The sequence below is a fragment of the Giraffa tippelskirchi genome, chromosome 14, assembly GCF_054371585.1.
Source record: "Giraffa tippelskirchi isolate mGirTip1 chromosome 14, T2T-mGirTip1v1.2.pri, whole genome shotgun sequence".
Taxonomy (NCBI): domain Eukaryota; kingdom Metazoa; phylum Chordata; class Mammalia; order Artiodactyla; family Giraffidae; genus Giraffa; species Giraffa tippelskirchi.
The window spans coordinates 36,527,109-36,541,361 of NC_137288.1; the positions used below are offsets into that span (position 1 = coordinate 36,527,109).

A 14,253-nucleotide genomic window follows, 5' to 3' on the forward strand; every position below is an offset into this window, starting at 1 on the left:
CCAAATGTAAAATCTTGGTATGTTCTACATTGCTTACTGACCTATGAGGCCTTTTCTAAAAGCTCACTCCAGCCTACCTTTCTAGCCTCAACTTTCTCACCCCAGCCGTCTCAAATTACGTGCGGACAGACACCATACACTTTTCCGCCGGTCCTGGCCGCAAGGGAGCATGATGTAGGAAAAGAACATCACCTTGGGGGTGGACAAATCTGTGTTCAAATTCTGGTTCCCATGTTTTTACTTGGAAGAGGCTGGGCAAGACCTTTTCTTTCCTTATCCTCAGTTTCCAGGTATATAAGACGGGAATACAGAGTCTTCAGAGAGCTGCTGCAAGGACTAGTGATTATCTCTGCGGGAGGCCTAGCACTGAGGGCATCAGTATTATTACTGGTACACACTGTTTCCTCTACTAGGAATGCCCGCCTTACTTCTTAACCTGGGAAACGTCCTCCATCATTTTGGACCTCGTTCAACAATACCTTCTCTTGAAATCTCTAGCTCCCACAGACAGGATATAACCACCTCCTCTATGTTCCCTTGGACTTCACTGGTCGCTCAGCTGGTAAAGAATCTGTTTGCAATGCAGGAGACCCCGGTTCGATTTCTGTGTTGGGAAGATCCCCTGGAGAAGGGATAAGCTACCCACTCCCAGTATTCTTGGGCTTCCCTGGTGGGTCACAGGCAAAGAATCCACCTGCAATGCAGGAGACCTGGGTTCAATCCCTGGGTTGGGAAGAGCCCATTGAGGACGGCCTATCAACCCACTCCAGTATTCTTGCCTGGACAATCCCCATGGGCAGAAGAGCCTGGCGGGCTACAGTCCATGGGGTCGCAAAGAGTCGGATATGACTGAGCAACTAAGCGCAGCACACGCCCCCTTAGCACAACGCATATGTTACCACCACAGCATAGTTCTGACCTTCAGGCTTTTCTCTCTCTCTTCTCTAACCATTACTTCCCTCAAGATATGAACTGTAAGTATTAACATCTGTATCATCAATGCTTTTCCAGGCAGCACTAGTGGTAAAGAACTACCTGCCAATGCAGGAGACACAGAGATGCAGGTTTGATGCCGGGATCAGAAAGAGTCTCTGGAGGAGAGGATGGCAACCCACTCCAGTATTCTTGCCTGGAGAATCCCAGGGACAGAGGAGCCTGGTGGGCTACAGTCCACAGGGTCACAAAGAGTTGGACACAACTGAAGCGACTTAGCATGCATGCACAGGTTACATAAACGTTGGTTGAATGAATCAACCACACGTCCTTCCCCAAACCACCAGAACTGGCTTTCCATCCCTATCATTCGACTTCCTCAAAAGGTCTGTCAGTCAGGAACCCAGCAAGTACAGGTGGCTCATTCAAGTTAGCATTCTTCAAAGAAAGTAGATTAAAGGAACTATTTATAAAGATGTGGGCACGGTGCAGCCAAACCGCAGAGGACAGTGAAGTAAGCCAGAGTGAAGGATGGGGGTGAGTGTTTAACCTGAAAGGTGAGGGGAGAAGGGAGTGATTGGAACTTGGACAGAGAGGTATGTGTGCGAGGACTTTCTGATAGAAGCTGGTCAATGGGTGTGGCCTCTGTTGTCCATGAAGGGCAGGCGAGGGGCTCAGGCTCACTCTGCTTCCTCCCCTGCTGGGGCTTCCCAACAGTTGAAACCAATTAAGAGTCCAGGGGTGTTCTCATCCTCCTCCTGAGTGATTCAGGCCGGAAGCTTATATTAACGCAGGCCTCTGAGCTAGAGAAGTTGTGGAGGGACTCATGATGGTGCAGAGTGGGATTATGAAGCCCAGTGGGGTAAGGTGAGTGACTGTATGAAGGGGAGACCTGGAGAGGGGAGACAGAGCAGGTGGGGGGGGCGCAGGCACAGGAGGAGCCTGATGAGCAGTGTGAGGGAGGGGTCAAGCAGGAAGGGAAAGGTGCAGGGGAAGTGGGGAGTGGGCAGTCATGGAAAGTCAGAGCCTCAGGGTGGTAAGGACACCATCCCCATGGGGAGGTAAGGTGGCCAAGATGGAAGACTGACTCCAAGGGGGTTCATGGACTATTTAGATATATTAAGAGTAACAGAAAGTGATTTATCACTGTCAGTGTTGGACAGCTATAGAAAGGGAGAAAGCTAGAATGAACCAGGAGGCATTAGGTTAGTTTTGAAGCTTTAGTTGTGAATTCATAGTTTATAAGCTATAGAGGTGCATCTAGAAATAAATGTAGATGGAAACTGTTTTACAGTTATGGACTGTGAATAGGCTCATACTCTTTCTCCTGTAAGATGTTCCTTGTCTCCAAGACAGAAGAAGGTGGTCACACACACAAACATGCACACACATGTATAGATGCATGCATTCCTGCATATACAGACATGAATAATATTTCATAAGTCTGTCCTAGATCTGGGAGCAGCTACATCCCAACAGCAAAGAACATATGTATAGTGAGATCTTGATTTCTAAATACCACCTTCCAGTAAAGGGAACTAAGGTTCCTTGGAGAAAGGGTGCATTCTGGGGCTGGGGCAGGGAAAGTATAAGATGAGACTGGAACAATTCCATGCATTTCAAAGTAATGAGATACTCAAAGAGTGATGGAGACACTGCAGAAGACAGAGGAACCAGATTGAACAGGCTCCTAGTGACCAAATATGGACAACTGAGTATAATAACCTATTAAAAAACTAAGGAGTAATGAAGAAACCATAGAGATAGGAGTAAGTGGAAAAACTGACAGGCTGAAGAGGAACAGGATATCTGCACAGTTTAAAAGAAAGTCCTTACAAAATACTATTTAATTACAAAGAAAGAATAAGTAATGTTACCCTGGAGAAGCCTGGGGGGATACATTTTAATACAATGTTTAAGTGATCAACATCAGTATCAGGAGAAATGAAATTTGTGTCACCTCATAGGTGCAAGGAGAACACATCATCATTTGTCATATTCCTCCTTGTAGTAAAACCTGAATCTAATCACTAGGAAACATCTCACAAACTAACATTGGCTTATAATCTTCAAAAGTGTCAAAATCACGAAGTCAAGGGAAGACTGAAGAACTATTCCAGAATGAAGGTGACTAAAAAGATATGGCAACTAAATACAATGACAGATTTGATACTAAAAGGATCTTGTTGCTAAAAGTGACATTACTGGGACAAGTGGCTAAATGTGAATAGAGTCTAAGAATTACACAGTAAGAATCATAAACACCAGTTTTCTGATTTTGATTGGCTGCATTGTGCGTTTGTAAGAGGATACCCTTGTTTGCAGGAAAAAAAAAAAAACAGGCTTAACGTCATAATATATTGGGGACAGCGGGTATGATGGATAATGAGGCTTGAAACTTCTCTACTATATTTTTAAGTCTTCTAATAGTTTGTCATTATTTCAAAGCTATAGTTTTTCCAGTAATCATGTATGGATGTGAGAGCTGAGGACCATAAAGAAGGCTGGGTACAAAAGAATTGATGCTTTTGAATTGTGGTGCTGGAGAAGACTCTCGAGAGCCCCTTGAACGGCAAGGAGGTCAAACCAGTCAATCCTAAAGGAAATCAATCCTGAATATTCACTGGAAGGACTGATGCTGAAGCTGAAGCTCTAATACTCTGGCCACTCATGGAAAAAGCCCCTGATGCTAGGGAAGACTGAAGGCTGCACAAGAAGTGGGTGGCAGAGGATGAGATGGTTGGATGGCATCACTGACTCAATGGACATGAGTTTGAGCAAGCTCCAGGAGATGGTGAAGGACAGGGAAGCCTGGCGTGCTGCAGCCCACAGAGTGACAGAGAATTGGACACGACTTAGCAACTGAACAACAACAGGAATATTAAAAACAAAGGAAGACAGAGGCATCGTTCTTGCTGATGCAGTAGTCCATATATACATCAGTCTCTATAGACAGCCTCCTGGAGCAAAGCAGAGCAAAGGAGGCAGAGGGTGTATCTAAAGGAACAAAGGAAAGATGTCCCACTTACTCCCTGTGACCTCCTGAAGTCCACTTGACACTACTGCCTGCACATAATTTCCTCACTGATGCTCTCTCACAGATTTGCTATTTTCTACCTATTTCCTGGCTCCTCCCATACCCTTTGAAATATGCACTTCCTCACAAATATATGTCTTTTTCTGGAATGATTATGATATTTCACAGTATCATCAAATCCCATAACTGACACTATAATCTATGTAGATTGTAATCACTAATTCCATTTTCTCCAGTTACAAAACTTGAACACATAATCATTTCTGGACATTTCCTATAATAGAAGCATCTCAACCCAACACGTTAAAAACAAAACTCCATACCTACCCCATCACAGTGAACAATGATAGCTGATGTCCCCCCCATAACCCCACTGCACACCCTCTAGCAGAACATCCTAAAAACCAAATTTCTAAAGTACTCCTAAATTCCCCACAGTGCACCATTTTACTTTTGGAGATGATGACCACTCTAAAGTTCAAGAATAGGGCTGGTTGCTTTAAACCAATTTGCATATTCCATTTCCCCCCAGTTGGAGTCACTGTTTAAGTGGACAGGTGATCCATATAGTACCATTCATGTGACTCTTAGGTCTTGTTTTTGAAATACTAGGACAGAAGTATCAATATGTAATAGGAAGGAAACAGGCAGGGCACAACTTATGAAGGACTGACATAGTCCAAGGACACAACATAAACCGATGAAAATCAAATGGGTCCAAGATGGCAGACAAGTAAACTTTGACTAGACTTTGATCCTCAATCAGCAGGCTAAATGACACACCCAGAGACTTCATGACAGTTCCAAAACACTGTCAAAAGACCAAGGAGTGGGCCCCATTCCTGGAAATCTCCACCCCGTCCCCAAAATAGTTGGAATAACCCTCCCACTCATTGGCATATGAAATTACCCAGCCCATAAAAACTAACCACAGCGCATTTCAAGGCCGCCAGATTCTGCCCTCTGAGATGGTTCATACTCTCTCCACACTCACCCTCTGCAACGGCCCTTCCTCTCTCTGTGGAGTGTGCTTCTCCCTGAATCTGAAAAAAATCCACGTCTTACCTATCACTTTGTCTCTCACTAAATTCTTTCTGTGATGAGACATCAAGAGCCTGAGCTCCATTAGGTCCTGAAACCAGTACCATGGGTTTGTGCTGGGTTCAAGTCCTGGCCACATGAGTTTGTGTCCCACACTGGGTTTTGGCTGGGTTGGAGTACCAGCATATGGGTTCAAGTCCCAGTCTGAGGTAAATGGCTTCAAATATATTCCCTAAGAATGTGAACCAATAGAAAAATACTCAGTTTTTAAAAATTCAGGTAGCCATCTTACCACAAAGGGATTCAGGTTTAGAATAGGGCCAACTACAAGCGAACAGATTTTTTGAATGAATTCTTTAAACACAGTTAAACTGGTCGGTGATAATAACTGAATCCTCAGACTAACAACTAGAAGCCTACTCCAACCTCCATCTTACAATTACCTGAGCCAATAAATCCCCTTTATATTTAAGTAAGTTTGAGTTTTCTGTTAATTGCAGCATAATGTGTGCGAGGTAAAATTAAAATAAACTAGATGTGACAAGGTTATAAAACAACTAGGAATATGTAAAATACGTAATCTAAGATAAATAGTCCTCTAGAAAAAGAAAGTACAAACATGGAAAAAAGAAAATACCAGAAAGGCTGGCTTAATGATCAATGGGGAATCCAGCTTCCCTTATTTTAAAAGTGTCATAATGAATTACACTTTGGCTTCACATGGCCCAGAATAGGAGAGCCTGTAGGACTGCTTCAGGGGAGAACTCAGTCAGTAACCTGGTTAGTCAAAGGAAGAAGACAAGAAAGCTGAGAATTTCAAATTTTGTAAAAATATGTGAAATCAGGCTTTCATACAAGTGAAATTTCACATAATTGCACTACCTTCCACTGACTCAAGTAAATTTGTGTAATCATATTTACATTCCCACGCCTTTCCTACTCCTTCTGGCCTAGAAAATGGTGATGTTCACCTCCTTTTGGATTTTTATAAACTGAACAGAAATAGAGCAGCTTTGGAAGCTTGTTGCATCCAGTAGCCTGTTCCTTGCTACTGGGAGAGAGGGCTGAGCTTATCTCCAGCAGGGCAGAGACACAGTTCTTAATTTCTCAATGTCAAATGTGGATGGGGTCACAGAGTCTTCCTGTCCTCCCAAATCACCCTAGATAGTATCTCCAGTTGCCTCCAGATCTTCTACAAACCCACCTCACAGGCAGTGTCATTTACTCCCACTCTTCAGGGTTGAAAATATGCAGGGAATTCAGTCCTTTCTTTTCTTCTCCAAGGCCCAATGTCTTACGTCAGACTCTTAATCTTTTTTAATTATTTTTTTATTGAAGGATAATTGCTTTACAGAATTTTGTTTTTTGTAAAACCTCAACATGAATCAGCCATGGATATACATATATCCCCTCCCTTCCAAACCTCCCTCCCATCTCCCTCCCCACCCTACCCCTCTAGGTTGATACAGAGCCCCTGTTTGAGTTTCCTGAGCCACACAGCAAATTCCCGTTGGCTATCTATTTTATATATGGCAATGTAAGTTTCCATGTTACTCTTTCCATACATCTCACCCTCTCCTCCCCTCTCCCCATGTCTGTAAGTCTATTCTCAATGTCTGTTTCTCCACTGCTGCCCTCTAAGTAAATTCTTCAGTACTGTTTTTCTAGATTCCATATATATGCATTAGAATACAATATTTAATCTTTCTCTTTCTGACTTACTTCACTTTACATAAAAAGTTCTAGGTTCATCTACCTCATTAGAACTGACTCAAATGTGTTCCTTTTTATGGCTGAGTAATATTCCATTGTGTATATGTACCACAACTTCTTTATCCATTCATCTGTTGATGGACGTTTAGGTTGTTTCCATGTTCTAGGTATTATAAATAGTGCTGCAATGAACAATGGGATACATGTGTCTTTTTCAATTTTGGTTTCCTCGGGGTATATGCCTAGGAGTGGGATTGTTGGGTCCTATGGTGGTTTTATTCCTAGTTTTTTAAAGACTCTCCATACCGTCGTCCATAGTGGCTGTATCAGTGTACATTTCTACCAACAGTGCAAGAACGTTCCCTTTTCTCCACACCCTCTCCAGCATTTATTGTCTGTAGACTTTTTGATGATGGCCATTCTGACCCATGTAAGGTGATATCTCATTGTAGTTTTGATTTGAATTTCTCTAATAATGAGTGATGTTGAGCATCTTTTCATGTGTTTGCTAGCCATCTGTATGTCTTCTTTGGAGAAATGTTTGTTTAGGTCTTTTTCCCATTTTTTGATTGGGTGGTTTGTTTTTCTGGTACTGAGTTGTATGAGCTGCTTGTATATTTTGGAAATTAATCCTTTGTCAGTTGTTTCATTTGTTATTATTTTCTCCCATTCTTAGGGCTGTCTTTTCACCTTGTTTATAGTTTCCTTTGCTGTGCAAAAGCTTTTAAGTTTAATCAGGTCCCATGTGTTTACTTTTGTTTTTATTTCTGTTACTCTAGGAGGTGGGTCATAGAGGATCTTGCTTTAATTTATGTCATCCCTAAGGAGACAAAAGAACTGTACATAGAAAATTACAAGACACTAATGTAAGAAATCAAAGATGACATAAACAGAGAAATATTCCATGTTCCTGGATGGGAAGAATCAATATTGTGAAAATGAATATACTACCAAATGCAATCTACAGATTCAATGCGATCCCTATCAAATTACCAATGGTATTTTTCACAGAACTAGAACAAAAAATTTCACAATTCATATGGAAACACAAAAGACCCTGAACAGCCAAACCAGTCTTGAAAAAGAAGAATGGAGCTGGAGGAATCAACCTGCCTGACTTCAGATTATACTATAAATCTACAGTCATCAAGACAGTATGGTACTTGCACAAAAAGATAAATATAGACCAATGGAACAAGATAGAAAGCCCAGAAATAAACCCAGAAAGCACCTATGATTACCTTATTTTTGACAAAGGAGACAAGAATATACAATGGGGGAAAGACAGCCTCTTCAATAAATGGTGCTGGGAAAACTGGACAGCTATATGAAAAAGAATAAAATTAGAACACTTCCTAACACCATACACAAAGATAAACTCAAAATGGATTAAAGACCTAAATGTAAGAAACTATATAACTCTTAGAGGAAAACATAGGCAGAACACTAGATGACGTATATCAAAGCAGATTCTTAATCTCTTATCTCAACTACTGTCTTTATCTCTTACCCAGTCTCCCTGGGTCTTATCTTTCTGCCTGTCCAATACATTATTTACATGGCTACTGGCTCCTAAGAGGAAATAAGGACTGACTTTATTTATCCTTTGGATCTTCTTCTCCTGCCCTAGGTCCAGGCACTAAAATATTTATTTAAATTATTTTATGTCTGCTGCTTCTCACTTGAGAAATCTCTTGAGTACCCCCTGGTTTCAGAAAAAGTTAAAGAGTTGACTCTGCAACCAGGTATTCAAGGTTGTAGACCACACTGTCCTTTAGCACAGCATCCTACCATACACACAGCAAGTCTTTGTAAACGACAAGTTCTCCCTCTGTAAAATGCACTTTCTCTTGATGCTATTTACAAAACACCTTCAAGGTGCAAGTTAAGCATCTGTTTCATCATAAAATCTTCAGCACTACTTTCAGATTAAAGTTCTTCACCCTCTCTGCCTTCTGAGGACTTTCTTTATACTTCTATTTATGTGACTCTGCCTGGTCTTATACTAAATTTTCCATAGATCTATCCAGTTATCAGACTTCTTTCCTAGTAAACAGGAAGCTATATTTCAGGATAAGCTTGTCTTTCTCCTCCACCTGCTATTCCTCTGCAAGATTCATTCTTGAAGCTTCTGTATTTAGCAAAGTAATAATACATGCTCAGTAAATATTTCTTGAATACATAATTTCCCAATGAACTACCTGTTCTTTGAGGACAGATATTGTGCCTTATTCATTTATATGCCTCACAGTGACTGGAAAATACTGAGTAACAGAAACTGCTACAGGTTGGTTTAAATATTAGACTTATTCAGAGTGGCCTTCTGGGTTACTGAAATATTTGGCTAATCCTAAGACAATCTGTCATTTCTTCATTGCAAAAAGACGTGAGTATTTTATATATGCTGAATCTCATTCCAGCAACAGGAGGTAGAACCGTAAACAAGATAAACCACACATACCTTGCAGTGGAGGGAATAGTTGTATAGCTAATAAGTTCACTGTCCCCCAAATAAATAGTTTTTCTAAATACCTGAATGCAATGCTCAGTCATACCAACTTGAAACCCAAGAATTATCAGTGACTTCTCCCGACATCCTGCTTCAAGCGTTATTTGGCAAAATGTAAAATTGCTGCCACTGGATGATGGTGATGATGGTGGCAGTGGTGACTGGTGATGGTGACTGCATTATTCTATTCCTTTTCCCTTGTAGCTCAGTTTGTAAAGAATCTACTTGCAATGCAGGAGACCTGGGTTTGATCCTTGGGTTGGGAAGATCCTGTGGAGAAGGAAATGCCAACCTACTCCAGTACTCCTGCCTGGAGAATCCCAAGGACAGAGGAGCCGGGCAGCCTACAGTCCATGGGGTCACAAGAGTCAGACACAACTTAGCAGCTAAACCACATTCCTTTTCAAGTGCACTGCTATTCCTCAAGTTCAAGCCCTCACTTTGCCTTCTGGAACAACTGAAACGACTTTCTAACCACCCTTTCCACTTTCATGCTTCCCATCTCTAACATTCCCTTTTCAGTATTGCCTGAGTAATTTTCTTAAGAAGTAGTGATCTTATTACACAGCTCTGCTCAAAAGCCCTCAATGGCTTTGCACTCCAAACACAGTGAGAACACTGTTCAGATTTTTTTAACCTTATACCCAAGGCATCTTCTAAAATTGTCTTCTAATTTGTCATTCCAGACGCATTGGTAGTGTTGTTCCTATAATCCAGACTCTGCTCACAGTTCGCTTTTGATTTTGTATATTTGAATCTTTCACATAAAACACATCTCCATCTATTTTATTCAAATTCTGCCTATACTTCTAGGCCCAATTCAAGGATCTTAAATCTGTCTGTGATTTTTTTTTTCCCTTCTACATATAAAAGTTCAATTTACTTTGTGCTTTTCTAAGTTCACCTGTTTCTAACTCATATTTTCATTATTTAGGAATATAGCTTCTGTATCCAACTAGAGTGTATTTAATCACTGATGCAATAAATATGTAATAGGCACTTACTGTATTTCTGTTATTCCAAAGCACCAAATATGCATTATATTCAGAAGTAAATATTGAATAAATTTTCAAATAAAAATGCACAAAAATCAAAATAGTATTTTTCTAAAATGAACAATAATATCCACCAAAGAGATACAAAAGAATGGTAGAAAACAGCAGCTCATCAAATTTTAAGTATGTATGAAAGGTTGGTAAGTTAGGAGAAAACAGAATCAAATAAAAAGCTAAGAATATTTGTTCAAAATAATATGGAAATATTGAATCAACCTTGCCCATATCAATTTATGTATGTGTCTATAGTTTTGAGATGCAAATTTATAAACACGTGCATAATATGTCCATCAGCTGGAAAGTACATACAGTGTCAACTCTTATTGAAATGAGAATTGCAAGGAAATGTTTCCTTAGTTACCATTTAATAATTTTTGTGAAATGTAATGAAAGTTTATGTGATGAAATATATTTTTTTCTTTTCAAAGGAAACAGCTTTAGAAGATGATTGATGCCTGCTATTATGAGTCTATATTTCTACTTCTTTATTTTAGAAGCTTTTTGAAAATACAAAAATACACTTAAAGCATTTCCAGTTCAACTAAAAATAAAGATAAAAAGGTGATTATTTATAGGCAATCATATTCATGATGATAGACTCTCAGAAGCCAACTCTAAACATAAATTTTAAATGCTTTTGGGAAAGAGTTGAGAATGAAAACATTTACATAATTTCTTAGAAACCCTGGCTTTTTATTGCTGCACTTCAATATTCCCTCAGGGCAAAGGAGCAGCTACTTCAAAGATTTATTTGATAGTGGAACGCTTGATTTCTTTGTTTTTCCTTCCCAATGTGGGTAGGTCTGTTTTTTCCACTCTGTGGCAATGTGCTATATTTTAAAATTTGAATTGGCTCACTAGTTTTAATAAAAAATGAGTCTGTTTTGGCAGATTAAGCAAACACACCAATGCCAGCAATAAGTATGTAAATCACATAAATATACTAGATTATCATAAAACCACCCACTCAGGTGTCAGTCATCTTCGATAACAGACCTGTCATTTCATAATGATGTAACTGGTAACTGATATCAAATGTCTGAAACTTCTACTTACCTGCCTATCCACTTCTGGGAGCAAAAGCAGGAGGTACTGTTGAAAATGCTGAGGTAAGGAAGCAAATGTATGTTTATTTATTAATGCCCTCAAGTTAGTGTTGACAAGAATAGATCCCGGGGTTTCTATGTCAATGTCCTCAGCTTTGGTCCATTTCAAGTGTCCTGTGATAAATAAGCGAGAGGTATGAATTCACTATAGATTGGGAAAACATACGCCTGTACACACACATAAAATGTATACTGAAGGTATATATATATTCAATAATGTACTTAATTGTGTCTCTTTTCAGAGTGACATTTCAGAAGAAAATCTCCAAAGCTTCTCTGCGTTTCTATCTTGCCTTAGTTGTCTTTAATTTTCATAATGTCTACTTCACTCAATACCATCTGTATATTTAACCCAAAAGAGCACCAGGTCTAGATAAAGTTGATTAAAATATCTGGAATGCAGAATTTAAAATGAGTCAAAAAGGTAGGATAGATCAAAAAATACAGGGAATAGATTAAGTGGTCAGGATGCACATTTATAGGAGTTTGAGAATGAAAAAACACAGCAGATCTCAGAGGGGCAATATTTGAAGAGCAAATGTCTCTCCGAGTTTTAGAACTAAAAAATGACAAGAGTCCTCAGAAGAAGCAACATACCAAATCACAAAAAGGATAAATACTCATTCCTCCATCTGATGTGTTGAAACAGCAAAATATCAAAAATAAAATCTTAAAATTATTTTGAGCAAAAACAGATTACCCACAAAGAGATCAATATAAGACCCAGGAATCGTATTACCAATAAATAACAGATGACAATGAAATATCTTCAAAGGGCCGAAAGAAAATAAGTTTTGACCTAGAATTTCATTAATAAAAATGTCCTTCTAAATGGCAATGATAGCAATGATAGAAGAATATTTTCAGTACTATCCAAAATGGAAATTCTCTCAGATATGCAGATAATACCACACTAATGACAGAGAAGAGGAACTAAAGAGCCTCTTGATGAAGGTGAAAGAATAGAGTAAAAAAGCTGGCTTAAAACTCAACATATGAAAAAACACTAAAATGGTGACATCTGGTCCCATCATTTCATGGAAGTAGATGAAGAAAAAGTGGAAATAGTAACAGATTTTATTTTCTTGGGCTCCAAAATCACTGCGGATGGTGACTGGAGCCACAAAATTAAAAGATTCTTCCTTCTTGGAAGAAAAGCTATGACAAACCTAGGCAGTGTATTAAAAAGCAGAAACATCACTTTGCTGACAAAGGTCCATATAGTCAAAGTTATGGCTTTTCTGTAGTCCTGTACAGATGTGAGAGCTGGACCATAAAGAAGGCTGAGTGCTGAAGAATTGATGCTTTCAAATTGTGGTGCAGGAGAAGATTCTTGAGAGTCCTTTGGACTGCAAGAAGATCAAACCAGTCAATCCTAAATGAAATCAACCCTGAATATTCATTGGAAGGATTGATGCTGAAGCTGAAGCTCCAATAGTTTGGCCACCTGATGCAGAGCCAACTCACTGGAAAAAGACCATGATGCTGGGAAAGACTGAGCGCAAGAGGAGAAAGCAGCAACAGAGGATGAGAAGGCTGGATGGCATCACTCTCTCAATGAACATGAGTTTGAGCAAACTTGGGAGATAGTGAAGGACACAGAAGCCTGGAGTACTGAAATCCATGGAGTTACAAAGAGTCAGACAAAACTTAGCAACTAAACAATAATCCCTTAGAGAATCATGCTGAAAAATCACTAGTGCATGCTTTTAACAAACAAAGAAATGAACTCAAATAAGGAATGGGTTGGTTGCAGAAGTAATAAAAAACCAGAAGATGAATAGACATGAGTAACTCCAAATAAATACTAACAGTGGAAAATAAAACTAACATGAATTAAAATGGAAAAAAGAAAAAGAAAACAGTACACAATTGCATGAGAGATGATACAGTGTGACTGAAATGAGAATGCTATATAACTCTTGCACTGTTTGGGAACAAAAGAGATACTATCTAGTTTTTAACTTTGTTAAAACTCTACAGGTAGAGTCTATAGGGGCCATTGGGAAAAATGAAAGACTTAGAACTTCCAAATAAATTTCTGGAAAGAAAACTCAGTCACACGAAGTGACAAAAGGAGAAAAAAAAATTTTAATTAAGTTCCCAACACAATAAAAAAATATACAAGTGGATTTTCATATTAGTTTTTAAAAATAACACAATCCAATTATATGCTGCCTTACAAGAGATATACTTAAAATAAAGATCACATGGATAGAAGAAAAAGAGGAGAAAAACTCAAAACAGCAGGCAGACATTCAACACAACAAGAAAAGCAATACTATAATATTAACATCAGATAAACAAAGCTTTGAAAAAAGACCTTTTGGGGGTAAGAAAGTAATTCCTCAGGTATAAAATGAATAATTCACTGGGAAAATACAATGACCTTCAGCCTGCATCCATTTAAACTGCATAATATTCAAAATTTAAAATTGAGAGAATTAAAAAGAGAAATTGGTACTCTATAATGCTAGTGGGATATCTGAACATATTTTATCAGACATTAGATGGTGAAGAACCTGCCTGCAATACAGGAGACCTGGGTTCAATCCCTGGATCAGGAAAATCTCCTGGAGAAGAGAATGGCTACCCACTCCAGTATTCTTTCCTGGGAAATCCCATGGACAGAGCAGCATGCTGGGCTATAGTCCATGGGGTCACAAAGAGTTGGACATGACTGAGGGACTGAGATAACAGGTAAAAAACTTGTCTTAAGAATACAGAGGACTTTAAAAACTCTATAATCAATCTTAAACCAATGAATTTAACATACAGCACTGAACTGAGATAAGGCATTTTTTTCAGTCAGCACTCAAGGAACAGTTAAAAAAAGTATATCCAAAACAGACCAGTGAG

General features: G+C 39.1%; 1 protein-coding gene across 31 annotated transcripts in view; it reads right to left on the reverse strand.

Moving 5' to 3' along the window:
- ASXL3 (ASXL transcriptional regulator 3) overlaps window positions 1–14,253 on the reverse strand; it is a 186,652-nt gene that overhangs the window by 56,817 nt on the left and 115,582 nt on the right. For 20 of the 31 annotated variants that reach the window (XM_081562548.1, XM_081562540.1, XM_081562547.1 and 17 more), the window contains one exon: window positions 11,345–11,508. The exons of 7 other annotated variants lie outside the window; for them this stretch is intronic. In XM_081562548.1, coding sequence (XP_081418674.1) covers window positions 11,345–11,508 — 164 coding nt within the window. Of the gene's footprint in view, window positions 1–4,964; window positions 5,008–7,965; window positions 8,048–9,185; window positions 9,504–11,344; window positions 11,509–14,253 lie in introns of those variants that run through there. 4 more of the 31 variants (XM_081562571.1, XM_081562561.1, XM_081562572.1 and 1 more) reach the window with 4 other exon arrangements.